This window comes from Lactuca sativa, chromosome 3 (genome assembly GCF_002870075.4).
Source record: "Lactuca sativa cultivar Salinas chromosome 3, Lsat_Salinas_v11, whole genome shotgun sequence".
In the NCBI taxonomy this organism is placed as follows: Eukaryota; Viridiplantae; Streptophyta; class Magnoliopsida; order Asterales; family Asteraceae; genus Lactuca; species Lactuca sativa.
This window is the reverse complement of record NC_056625.2, coordinates 67,333,322-67,346,599: the sequence shown is the minus strand read 5'-3', so window position 1 is coordinate 67,346,599 and position 13,278 is coordinate 67,333,322. Positions and strand designations below refer to the sequence as shown.

The 13,278-nt window shown below is 33.1% G+C and overlaps 2 protein-coding genes across 5 annotated transcripts; both read left to right on the top strand.

Moving 5' to 3' along the window:
* Positions 1–4,085: 4,085 nt before the first annotated feature.
* On the top strand, positions 4,086–7,981 carry LOC111888338 (uncharacterized). Of its 4 annotated transcripts, none has more exons than XM_023884526.3 (16): positions 4,086–4,482; positions 4,677–4,886; positions 4,998–5,056; positions 5,437–5,574; positions 5,675–5,749; positions 5,853–5,936; positions 6,017–6,078; positions 6,164–6,233; positions 6,332–6,407; positions 6,565–6,695; positions 6,781–6,840; positions 6,922–6,996; positions 7,067–7,171; positions 7,263–7,358; positions 7,446–7,526; positions 7,616–7,981. In XM_023884526.3, exons 1-16 carry the CDS (start codon positions 4,164–4,166, stop codon positions 7,784–7,786), a joined length of 1,812 nt encoding a protein of 603 aa, XP_023740294.1. In that variant the 5' UTR covers positions 4,086–4,163; the 3' UTR covers positions 7,787–7,981. The 4 variants fall into 4 exon arrangements, with proteins under 4 accessions (XP_023740294.1, XP_023740293.1, XP_023740292.1 ...); XM_023884525.3 differs by having other exon boundaries at positions 6,562–6,695; XM_023884524.3 differs by having other exon boundaries at positions 6,553–6,695.
* Positions 7,982–9,274: 1,293 nt separating this feature from the next.
* Positions 9,275–10,245, top strand: LOC111888384 (snakin-2). The gene is made up of 4 exons (XM_023884571.2): positions 9,275–9,366; positions 9,645–9,701; positions 9,789–9,828; positions 9,924–10,245. The coding sequence occupies exons 1-4, from the start codon at positions 9,301–9,303 to the stop codon at positions 10,106–10,108; spliced, it is 348 nt and encodes a 115-aa protein (XP_023740339.1). The 5' UTR covers positions 9,275–9,300; the 3' UTR covers positions 10,109–10,245.
* Positions 10,246–13,278: the final 3,033 nt, after the last annotated feature.

Here is a 13,278-nt window from a genome sequence, read left to right as displayed (position 1 = left end):
AATAAGATATTCAATTCTCATTTAGGTCGCGTAGGCCAAAAACCACTCGATCTAAAATTCGAGTTTCGGGTTGTGCATTGCTAAGCCAAATCTTAGAAAATCCATAACTTCCTCATACGAAGTCAGATTTGGGCGTTCTTTTTTTTGTATGTTCTTGGTTTAACTTATACTACAACTTTTGTTTATATTTCTAAGGCTAAAAAGTCTTTTATCAAAAAATTAACTATTTACGTCTTCTGGTGTCGTGCCGGTTTTGCCGTAAAACTTCAACGGACCATAATTTCATCGTTATAACTCGGATTTCGGTGTTCTTTATATGTACGGAACCCTTGAGACGTATTCTACAAATTGGTTAAGATTATTTATTCTAATTAATCTTTTGTCGAAAAATCATTTTTGACCCCTATTATCTCTAAACTGACTAGCCCGGATCTATGGGCGTTACACGTATTAATTAGATAATAACTTTGCATAGTAATTAGATATTTATTGGATGCTAATATTGGATTTCGAATTGGATAAACATTGTTCAGTTATGTTCAACTATCCATTGGATTTTCAGGGTCATCCAAAATTTGAAATTTCAACACCAATCCAATCCAATCCAATTGTGATTGAATATCCAATATAGTCGATCGGTTTGTAATTAGATCAGTCGGTTCGAATTGGCTTGATTAGTTTCTGCACACCTATAGTATAATCTTTTTAATGCTTCTACGAGCTGCTAGAATCATGGAGATGATGTTCTCCTTCTCTGACACTTGTTGATGAAATGGGGGAGAAATGATTTTTCGCCTTAACAAAGTAGAAATAAAAGAACGATGTAAGTTACAAGGGCAACTTTGGGATTTTTCACACAGATGGTCATTTAGAGACGTTATTCGTTGATTCGTTCAACGTTCATTCAACAAATTTGATTTGTTCTGAGGTTGAAGTTATGTTTAACAAAGTCTTTGGATGCCGAACCATTAAAAAGTAACATCTCAAAATTGAACTATCTGAAAGTTTATCAAACAAACCGTAAACATTCGTCACTTTACCAGGCATCATGACCCAACCTAGGCGTGAGCAAAACAACCGGTTCATGAACTGAACCGGCCTCCGATCCGAAAATCGGTTTAGCCCTGAACCGGTTCAACCATGAACCAAACCGCCAATTTGAATCGGATCGCCATTCCAACCGTTAGGACCTGTTTCGAACCGATTTACGTTGAACTGGTTTTGGACCGATTTTTCGAGAAGGGATGATCTGCATGTTTTTTTGTCCTCTTCTACTAGCTATATAGCCTTTTATGGCTGTTGCAATCTCGTTTTTGGGTCCCTTTTGGCCATATTCACAAATATTTGATAGTACAAATAGCTAGTAGATGTATCAGGTTAACCAAACCTCAAAAAACCTCTCTTAGATAAAAAAACGCTCTTAATTCAAGAAATGGTTTCGACTTCCGTTGGTGTTGGAGATGCATCAAACAATCTTACTTTTGTTAGCGTCAAAGAAATAAATAGAAATCCGACTATTTGGGGCAATGTTGATTTGTGTGTAATGTCGAGCGGTCCAAGAAAAGCGTGGTGTAAGAAATGTGGTGATTTTTTCAATGAAGATGAGAATTCGACATTGAAAACTCATATGACCAAGAGATGCCCCACGGTGAAATTGGGCCGGGACATGATCAAACAACAATGGAGAATGATACAACATTGTAGAGTTACGATTTGGCTAAATTTCATAATAGGATGTCGAAGTTCGTGATTCGAGAATGCTTACCTTTTAACCACTTCGACAACAAACGATTGACTTCACTCATCCAAGATACTCTCCAACCATGATATTGTCATGTGAGTCGTACTTCTATTATATGTGATTGTATTGAAATGTGGAAACTTGCAAAAAATGAAATGATTTTATTTCATTCTTTAGAAACCGGTGTGAATTTAACTTGTAATGTTTGGACGACTCCTCACGGTTCACCGAATGCGTACCTTTGTGTTGCTGCTCATTGGATTAATCCAAATAATTGGGTAATGATGAAGCGTACGATTACGTTTGAATTGTTTGAGTATCCGCACACCGGTAGAAATTTATTTAAAATTTTAGATTGTGTGATCAAAACTTATAAACTTGAAGGAATTTTTTTTTCTATAGCATTTGATAATGCATCAAACAACATCGTCGCGGTTGGACAACTAAAACTAAAATATAAACCAATTTGTGTTGGTGTTTTTTTTCATAGTCAATGTGTTGCACATATCATTAATTTGGTTGCGCAAGATGGTCTAACTAGCATTGAAACTATAAAAGATGGTTTCAAAGACATGTTAAGAGATATTTTTAGTTCTAGTAATGCTTGATATCATAATTAATTAATTATATGCAATTTTGTGCCGATGTGAATGCCCTCTTGTTAGTTCCGAATTGGGAAAATAATACCTGATGGAACTCCACTTGAAAAATGTTTGAATGTGCCTTACGTCAAAAAGATACTTTAAAAATGTTTTCATGATAGGCTTGCGGACCGTAATAAGGTTACGACTTATCCGGAACCATGTGGGGATACTATCAAACTTGTTACGGACACGCTTGATGTTTTTAAAAAAAACAACTACTTTTTTATCGGGGGTTTATTGTCCTACAAGTTGTTTAGTTTTAAACCAATTTTTTTAATGTATGCGAAAATAAATGAGTTTGAAATAAGAAGCACAATGTTTGCTAATATGCAAAAGTTAAAAAAATATTTTGAAGAAATGACTCCTATTATTACTTGTTCCGCCGCTTTGAATCAGACTCTAAATGTTGGGCGGTTGAGACTTTAACTGAAAATATTTATTACGATTTGGTTTATTAAATAATGACATGAATTATGCATCAAAGGAAATTTCAAAAGCTAACAATTTTTTTCAAAATTTGTTTGAAGTTTATTTAACAAAATATGGTTCAACAAACATTAATGGCATGATGTAAAATACGGGGGCATCTGGATCCACTTCTCGCCAAAATAACGAAACAATTCAGCTCTATAATACTTTGAGGAATGAAAATTCCAAACGAGCTCGGTCTAACACCCCTAGTAGCGAGCTCAGAAGATACATTGGTTCTGTTTTCTTTTCACCAATGAGTGTTCAAGAGTTTGAATATTTTGGCTTGGTGGAAAGGAATGGAAACCCAATTTCTGATTCTAGCTGCTATGGCCCATGATCTACTAATCGCCCAAGCTTCTATGGTAGCTTTAGAATCAGATTTTTCTATTTGTGGCAAAGTTATATTACCAAGAAGAACAAAACTCATCCTTTTGTTGGTGGAAGTGTGCATTTGCTTGAAATGCTACCTTGATGGTGTGGAACGGATACAAGACATTGAAATACTAGAAGGCACATCGTTGCATGCCGAACCACGAGTACATGAGGAAGAAGTAGTGATGGGAATGTCAGTGCCACTCACCCTAGAATAGCTTAAGTACGAGAGATGATTGCGCAACGACACGACAGATGATGAATAAATACAAACAACAATGACTACAGTCTTGGAATGAAGACTACAACAACAACGATGTTTTATATTTTATGTCTTTATTTATATTTGAAGATGTATTAGTTTGACAATTTGGATGTTTTGTATTTTTATGTTTGAAATTGTATTATGTATTTTTAATATCAAATATTTTATGTCTTTATTTATATTTGAAGGTGGATTAGTTTGACAATTTGGATGTTTTGTGTTGTTATGTTTGAAATTGTATTATGTATTTCCAATGTCAAAAACAAAAAAAAAATGAAAAAATAGTTAAAAATTGCTACAAAGAAATGTGTTGATTCAAATTGATGAATTTTGTGCATACATATTCACAAACATCAAATTTATAAAAAAAAACAAATCAAAACTATGTCTATTTTTGATAAACACGAAACAAAAGAAAAAAAAAATAAAAAATTGAAAGAGATGCATCATATGTATGGTTCAGAAAAGAAAAATAACCGGTTTGTGCAACACTAACCCAGCCCATGGTTTAATATAGAAAAGCCCAAATTTTTATCCACATGGAAGGAGCCCAAAAGGCTACGAGGCTAGTAGGCTGCAGATTTTCCTAGAATATTCTTCATCGTCTTCGCTCCCTCCCTCATCGTCCTCTTCTATCCATTTTCCCCAAATTTCCTTTTCTCACTCACTCATGGATTGTGCTTCAACTCTCTCCATCTGCTCTCATCCAAAACCAACCGCAAACAGCAGTTTCTCAACAGGTGGCTATGTGCTGCTTCGCAGGCGGCTGTTTTTTTCTCCGTCGTTGCAGTATGTGAGTTCAGGGCGGCGACGTTTGAAATTCCAAACATTTGCAATAAAAAATGCTTCGGCTTCGTCTGGGCGTTCGGGAAGAGCTAGGAAGGTTTATACGGAGTCGCAATCCGAAGCAGCCCCTTCAACCTCCTTTCCGGTGAAGGAGATTGCTTCTTCTGTGTTGCCAGTCGGTTCCTTCATTGTCGTCACTTTTGGTATCGCTTTTAATCGCTACATATTTCTGTTACGTTTTCTTGTTTATATCGTTTTTGAATGCATTGCATCCATTTCATACGAGAGTAGATTGATTGCGCATTTGAACACAATTAAGTTTAACTATAACAATGAAACAAAAGCAGGATCTGTGTAACTTCTCAATGGATCACTAATTTATGTCTTCAGCTGACAGTTATGTGGAAATTAGTGGAGAAACTGATGATGCCTAAGAAATCAAAAGCTCCTGTACAAGAGAAAAAACCGACTGAAGGAGTGAAATGGTCCTTTGCTGCTGGGACAAACTTATTACCTAATTTTGGTGCAAAGATCGAAAGGGAATCCAAACTTCGACTCAATGATTTCTCCAAAGAACTTAGGTCATTCAGCATTGTTGACATGTCAGGTACTAACAAAATAACACCATATAAAGATGCAATGAGTGAAGCTAAATTCCATACATTTTCTTATACACTCCTTGTAAAGCACCACTATTCAAATCATGTATCTTTTGCAGGTCGCAACTTTGGAGATGAAGGACTATTCTTCCTTGCTGAGAGCTTGGCTTATAATCAGGTTTGATTATTCTAATGATAATGTTTACTTTTATCCTGCATAATTCATCTCAAGCTTCTTATACAATGATATTTTATAATGAGTGCAATTCATTAGCATCTGTGTAGCTTGTGAAAGGGTTGTGAGTTGTAATGAATTTTTTGAATACAAGTCTCAAATGTTATGATTTGTATGATCTTTGGGTGAACTATGGAAGCAAATCATCATCCAACACCTGTCATATTGAATCAAACTATATGTATGGCTGTTTTTATTGACTTAATCCAGATTGAAATGCCTGAATAGAAACTCAAGTAAATGAGACTTTTCCCATTAAGTCATGACTTTTTATCGATTTGGCTCTGTTTTCTTAATGAACCATTGCTTTTTTCCTTTTCCAGGTTGCTGAAGAAGTAAATTTTGCTGCTAATGGAATAACTGCAGAAGGAATTAAAGCTTTTGATGGTATTTTACAATCAAACATTTCTCTAAAGGTTCTTAACTTATCAGGAAATAGTATTGGGGATGAAGGAGCTAAGGTGAACTAATTCTTGGATTTTAATTTGTAACAGTTGTTTAATATTTCAGGTTTTGGATGTTTATAATTACTGAATACTATATGTGCTTTTATATATGCAGGTTTTATGTGATATACTGGTGGATAATAGTGGTATTCAGAAGCTCCAGCTAAATAGTACTAATATAGGTGATGAGGTTAGCTTTTTATGTATTTTATGTTATTATTATTTTTATTATTATTTAAATTTCAACATGTTAATTGTTGTGTGAAAGACTCTGATGTATTTCCATGTTGCAGGGAGCAAAGGCCATTGCTGAGTTGCTAAAGAAGAACTCAACCTTGAGGACACTTGAACTCAACAACAATTTGATTGATTATTCTGTAATTTTTTTTTCTTTTTCATCTTATTTTAAAAAAAATTAATAACATACTTATTACTTTTTAATTGGTATTGATGACAGGGCTTCTCAGGTCTTGCTGAAGCACTTCTTGAAAATAAATCATTGAATAGTTTATATCTAAAGTGAGTCATCTTACAAATACATTTTATACATATTTTGGAAATTTATAATGCACGAAAATACTAATTATTTTTGTAATTATCATAGTGGAAATTATGGTGGTGCATTAGGCGCTTCTGCCCTTGCTAAAGGGCTTGAGGGTAACAAAGCTTTAAGGGTACTTTTGTCATTTCCTTTTCCTTTATTTTTTTTTTTTTGTAACTAACACTAAAACTTTGTTGGCTTAAATTTGTTTATTATAATATAAAAATGCAGGAGCTTTTTTTGCATGGGAACTCGATAGGAGATGAAGGAGTTCGTGCATTAATAACTGGATTATCTTTGCATAAAGGTTTAGTTTTTTTATTTCTTTATTTATTATTTTATTTAATATATATAATTATACGTTTCATTTAATTATATATATATATATATATATATATATATATATATATATATATATATATATATATATGTTGTTAACTTAACATGTATAGTTTTATTAGCAGGAAAACTCACAGCTCTTGACATTGGAAACAATATGATAACCTCAAAAGGTGCATTTCATGTTGCTGAATATGTGAAAAAAAGTAAATCTTTATTGTGGCTTAATGTCTACATGAATGACATTAAAGACGAGGTATTCATTATTTCATTATTATTTTAATATTTTCTCTTTCAAATACATAACAATAATTAATATCTTATTATATAAAATGCATCAGGGAGCTGAGAAAATAGCCGATGCTTTGAAGGAGAATCGTTCAATAACAAACATAGACCTGGTGAGTAGATGGCTTAAACTCATTCTATTAAATTTAAAGTTTGTTTTATATAATTATTTGAAATTAAATTTATATTTTCAGGGAGGAAATGACATACATGCTAAAGGGATCACTGCAATAGCAGAAGTTTTAAAAGATAATACTGTGATAACAGCTGTAAGAAAATCAATTTTTTTATAAACTTTTCGAGTTTTTTTTTTTAATAATAATAGCAAATTGAAAACAGCTTGAACTTGGGTATAATCCCATGGGCCCAGATGGAGCAAGGGCATTGTCGGAAGTTCTTAAGTTTCATGGAAATATAAAAACTCTGATGCTTGGTTGGTGTAAGGTAATTTATAAAACTTTTTTTTTTTTTTTTTTTAATTTCTTTATCGAGTTTTAAAATCTTAAATCGACTAAATTAATTTAAAACATTACAGATAGGAGCAAAGGGTGCAGAGTTCATAGCGGATACTTTAAAATACAACAATACAATCACCACTTTAGATCTTCGAGCCAATGGCCTTAGTGATGAGGTATTTTATATTTTATATTATTAAAATTTTGTATCATTTTTTTAATTATAATTAAAAAAAAAGTTAATAGCGAGTGGGTGGTTGCAGGGTGCAAAGAGCCTGGCTCGAAGTTTGAAGGTGGTTAATGAAGCTCTTGTGTCATTGGATTTAGGGTTTAATGAAATTAGGGTATGACACGTGTTATCTATAATAACACTTCTGATAAAAAAGTTTATCTTTTTGGGGTTAATTTTGATTTAATTTTTGTTAAAAAAAAGGATGAAGGGGCTTTTTCCATTTCGCAAGCGTTGAAGGCTAATGAAGACGTGAGGCTGACGTCATTAAATCTTGCTAGCAATTTTCTTACGAAGCTAGGTCAAAGTGCTTTGACCGATGCAAGAGATCATGTGTATGAGATGAATGAAAAGGAATTAAGTATTGGGTTTTAGATCATTTTATATATAATACCCAAAGGAGAAAAATGTTGTTAAGAGGTATTTCCACATTTTATTATTATTTTTGTTAGTTTTATTTATACTTGGTTGGGTAGGCATCCCGACTGTAGGGGTGTTTAGAAATTTTGTGAAGAACTTATTTGCATGCAGCTATTTTTGTTTTCTTATTTTTATTGACTGGTTATAACATATGCTTCTAAGGTGCACTTTTTTTTTTTTTTTTAAATATCTTTAATCTAATAAATGTATATTTATTAGGAATAAACTTTTGACTTGTTCAAGTTCCATAAATAAGATATTTTTTTTGATTGTATTAGTTTTGTAACTATTATCAATGTTGTACATCTATTTGTATGATCACGGAAAGAATATGGCTACATTATAGACTGTTGGTGATTTTTAAACTTCTCAAGCATAGTAAGTGTAAGAACAATGACTACATTTGTAGCTAAAACATTTTAAACTATATGTTGAATTCCTTATTTGATATATACGACAACTCTGTGTTGAGTAACTTTTGAATTCGATTTGAACAAGTAGCTTGAGTTTTACCTACAAAAGAATCTAAAGCATCTCTGTAGTCTACTTGAGCGAAAAGATCACTCATCTTCACTGTTTCGAGGAAAAACTCCACTATCCAAAAACAAAATGTTATATTTGATCTTCACTAAGAGCATTCGTTGCAATTTTTATTGGGAATCGGAGGTATATGCTCTTCTCCATATATGTTTGGTGTAAAAATTTACCCACAACAATGGATTCTTTAAAAGACGTGTTCCAATTGATCAAGAAACGTGATTCAAGAGAAAATTAAGAAAAACAACAGGTTTTCGAATCATCCTCTTAATTGGCTTTCATTTGAGTCCTATGGTGGCACGAAGAACAATAGGATTTTCGAAGGCAAGGCGATGAACTATAATTCAATTTTTTTTTTTTTTGTGAGATTAAAACCACCTTTTATAATTTAATTTGTATTTTTATTGTTTTCCACTAGCCTTTTGCTAGTATTGGATTAATAAACTTCTTCCTGTTAAGAAAAAATAATAAGCTTTACGAGAATGATCGGAAATCGGAATTGACCTTTTGATAAATTTCTTTAATTGATAAACAAAAGGGTTTTTATCCTATGAATTATACCATTTCTTTTATCGACTTGCAAACAAAGAAATTAGACTTGAATAAGAACAAAAAATATTAACTCAAGGTAAATATAACAATATAACATCATGACTCATAGTTCTACGAACCCTTCCATTTTAATAAAATACGTAGCCTTTCATTTCGTGGGCAGAAGACACGTGGCAAGCAAGTGTTACATAGTAAAGTAAATGTATAGCTGAGTCGAACGACTGTATTCTTTATTTATAAATTATAAAATTAGTTTTGTTAGCAGAAGACAGCTGGCAAATAAAGACAAAACCTGGTTCACTTCCCAAAGCCCATAACCCTCTTTTATAAGAACGAACCACCTTCATAATTTCTTTCACAACTTTCAATTCCATGCAAAAATGGCTTCCACTTCAAAGTTTCTCCTCCTACTTATCATTTCCATCTTTCTCATTTCTCTGTCTCAGGTATTTTTCTGAATCATAGCTAAATTAATAAATAGTTCCTTATATAGATTACGTTTATGGACCATTAATAACGACTTATTTTGATTTTATATGTACAAAAAATGAAGATCATATCAACTTATCAACGCTAGAAATATATATCTTTAATATTGTATTAAGAAGAAAAAGTTCCAATACGAAAACAATTTTTATAATCTTTAATCCTTTAGTTCTCATTCTCACTATTGTAGCTTTATATGTGTATTTGTCACGTATTTTTTTTATTATGGGCTTTTCAGGTTTCTTCTTCTTCTTCATCCGAGGCTGGGATAGAGGCCCAAGCTCATCAACCCCAGGTTTCTTACTCATACTTTGTTAATTTCTTATTATCATTTATTTTGTTGTACTTACACAAATAGAAATTCATGGGTGTGATTTTTTAGGTTGTTAAAGGACCAAACCGCAGGTTTTTGGGGTTTGTAGGTATTTTTGTGCATTTTTCCAAAATATTAAAGGTATTTTTGGGACTGAATATGTATAGAGAAAGGTGTTGAGGGTCTTTTGTGTTAATTACGCAGACTGTGGGAGTCTATGCGCAGTAAGGTGTGGGAAGCATTCAAGGCCAAACGTGTGCACAAGGGCATGTGGCACGTGCTGTCAAAGGTGTAACTGTGTGCCACCTGGCACACATGGCAACAGAGAACAGTGTGGGAGCTGCTACACTGACATGCTGACTCATGGAAATAGGCCTAAGTGTCCGTAGTGTTTATGTATGTGTGGTGCTTTTGAGTTTTGGTCTAAAAATATGTGGCCATAATGTAATATTTTAAAAGTTTTCTTCCTATGTATGCATGTAAGAAAAAACCTAATTATAATAAAAGAGTTGGTGATAATTCACAACGTAATTTTGTCAAGGTGTCCACATGAATATGGAGAAAGATGAAACAAAATAATTGCAGGCCAGAATGCATTTGAGAAAGTATGATGTTCATACATACATAAACCATAAAGTTCATATGATCTTTTGGATCATTTTTGTGATCTTGTATATGTTCTTGAAACTACTGTGAGTTTGTGATCTTGTATATGTTCTTCAAAATACTTTGGGCTTATCATCTTGTTAGTTTGTATATGTTTTTATAGTGTAGGGTCTTTTATATAAATATTATATACTAGTGGTATTATTAATATATATGAAAGGCATAACTGTGTGAGGGTTGCCTGTTTTTTCTTTCTTCTTTTTTTTGGACAAAAATGGTCCCTGAACTTTATTAAGGTTGTCAGTTTTGGCCCACTTTTTAATTTATATCCAGTTTTGGGCATTTTTTAAGTCAAAGAACCAGTTTCGGACCACTTCTGTTTTTTTAGCTAAAAAAACGTTATAGGCAAAGCTTGAATCACCTACTAGTTTATTTATGGCAATGCAATACATCAAAAATCCAACGGGTATTGTAACAAACCAATATGATATCAAGCCTATGTTCCACATGTGATTTTTTCCCGGCCGCCTGCTGCCTCATCGGTTCTCTCCGCTTCCACCGATTGATTTTTTTTCTCGTGCATGTCCTTCAGCCTGTCGCCGTCAAAACTCGATGTAATGTCCCAAAAATCATAATAAAAATTTTCAATTTTTAAAAAAGAAATAAAAGCCATTTTCACAAAAGTCAAACCCATAAAAATAATTGTTTCACAAAACGGAATCAAATCAGAATATAGTAACATAACATCTCTCAAAATCATGGAATCTTCAGGATAGTGTGTACAATCATGCATTTGCTTTGCCCCAATCCTTAGAAGTACTTAAAACATTTAAATCCACAATTATAAGCAAAAACTTAGTGAGTTCCCCAAATACCTCACACAAATAGTACACATACAATGCATGCATACAAGACCTACATCACAGGGCTGGACCGCTACCTGAGCCTTCAACGTAAAGTTGGACAACCTTCCTTGGGCCTACAACATGAAGCTGGATTGCACATTGGGCTATAATATAAAGCTGGACCGCCCAGGTATCTTGGCCTTTAGCAAACAACTGGACCGCCTTAACCCAACCATAACATGTCAACATATGCATATAAACAACAAACTACCAAACAAACACCACAAGTATTTATGAAAAATCTACATGCCTTACATATCACTACAACATACCAACATACTAAGGTGCTGTTTGTTTTTTTTACAAAAACCTCTTCAAACCACTTTCTGCTACGCGGCGCAGCACACGCGTAACACTTTCCCTCTCGCAACAGTTTGTTTTTTAGAAGACTTCAGACTACAAAACCTCTGCGCGTGTGCTGCTTAGCACAACACTTGACTTGCCTCTTCTAACCTCTTCAACTTTGATTTTTTCCAAGTATTTTTTTTAGAATTTTGGTATAACTTATTTTTTTAAGCTTTGATTTTCTCAAATTTTTATTTACGAATTTGATACAATTTCTTTTTATTGTTTCCACAAATTTTTTTAACTTGTTTTTTTTTTTTTTTTTTTTTTTTTTTTTTTTAAAAATTTGATTTTAATTTTTTTTATCGTTTCTATTAATAATATTTTCAGTTTTAATTGCATCTTTTTGAACGTGTGTAATTTTTTACGAACTTTGTAGACATCTTTTGCAATATTTTCTTAATTTTTTTTTATTATTTTCTCTTTTTATGTTTTTTAAATTAGTTTTTTTTTTCAGAATAAAACTGTTAGCTTCTTTTATATTTTTTAAGTTATTTTTAAAAAGTTTTACATTTTTGTTTTTTTACATGTTCTTTTTAGAATTTGTTTTTAAATTTCAGTTTACTGCAGCAGTCTGCAGATGTTAAAAAACAAACATGCTTCTTATTATAGACTGAAACCGTTTGTTCCATCTTTTCTGCTACAGAGGATTGCAGAGGTGGTCTGCAGACTTCATGAATTTTCGCTTCGAAAAAACAAACAACACCTAACATACAGAGGATCCATATTGTAGTACAAGATATAGTAAGAAAACTCACCTCACACATGGAAACATATATCCCTATATCTCGTCACACGCAAAGAAACCAGTACAACACACACACCTAGTCATTTTATAAGGGTCAAACATCAATGTATGACCTAAATCCTAAAGTTTGACCTAATAGTCATTTTATAAGGGTCAAACATCAATGTATGACCTAAATCCTAAAGTTTGACCTAAAGTCAAACTTAGTCAAAAAGTCAATGGTCAAAGTCATCAGTCGACTCACCGCGTCGTGGCCAACACGATGGCACGACGTGTGTAACATTCCAAAAACCATGCCAAATTTTTTTAATTTTAAACGATATTTTCATAGAGTCATCAAAATATCAAATACTGTTTTCAAATCAAATCCATAAAAATTAGAGTATTAGAATATTCTCTCAAACATAAAAAACAACATGAGTATGTGTACAATCACGTCATCATCTTGCCCGATCATCTGAAGTACCTGAAAACATTGAAATCAAAAAATGCAAGACAAATCTTAGTGAGTTCCACCAAAATACCCCACACAATAGTATATATATACAATGCATGTACACCGGGCCTACAATCTCCAAACTGGATTGTCCCCAGGCCTACAGTCCTTAGACTGGATTGTAACTTCAGATCTGGACTCCTCTAGGTCCCAAGTTCATAAAGCAATAAACTTTATCTCGTATTGATCTCTCACCATTCCCTAAACCTCATTCTAGACTTGGTTTTGGTGTTCTAAGCCTTTAAGACCTTGCATGCAAGTAAAGTTTGCAACTTTACGTGGAATATGTGCCTTAGGAAGTTGGATCTACAATTTGGAGCTTTTGGGTAGCTTAAAAATGTTTGAATGGGAAATAGATTGAAGGGACTTGACGAGTTGCATGGTCAACTCGGCGAGTCTGATGAAGATTGGCCATAATTGGGTTCTGCATGAACTCGGCGAGTCAGCAAGACGACTCGA

Coding starts and splice junctions, on each gene's coding strand:
- LOC111888338 (XM_023884524.3), top strand. CDS start 4,164: ATGGATTGTGCTTCAACTCTCTCCATCTGCTCTCATCCAAAACCAACC. Junction 6,696..6,780: donor TGAATGACATTAAAGACGAG/GTATTCATTATT, acceptor AAAATGCATCAG/GGAGCTGAGAAAATAGCCGA. Junction 7,172..7,262: donor TGATGCTTGGTTGGTGTAAG/GTAATTTATAAA, acceptor AAAACATTACAG/ATAGGAGCAAAGGGTGCAGA.
- LOC111888384 (XM_023884571.2), top strand. CDS start 9,301: ATGGCTTCCACTTCAAAGTTTCTCCTCCTACTTATCATTTCCATCTTT. Junction 9,702..9,788: donor CCCAAGCTCATCAACCCCAG/GTTTCTTACTCA, acceptor GTGATTTTTTAG/GTTGTTAAAGGACCAAACCG. Junction 9,829..9,923: donor CAGGTTTTTGGGGTTTGTAG/GTATTTTTGTGC, acceptor TTAATTACGCAG/ACTGTGGGAGTCTATGCGCA.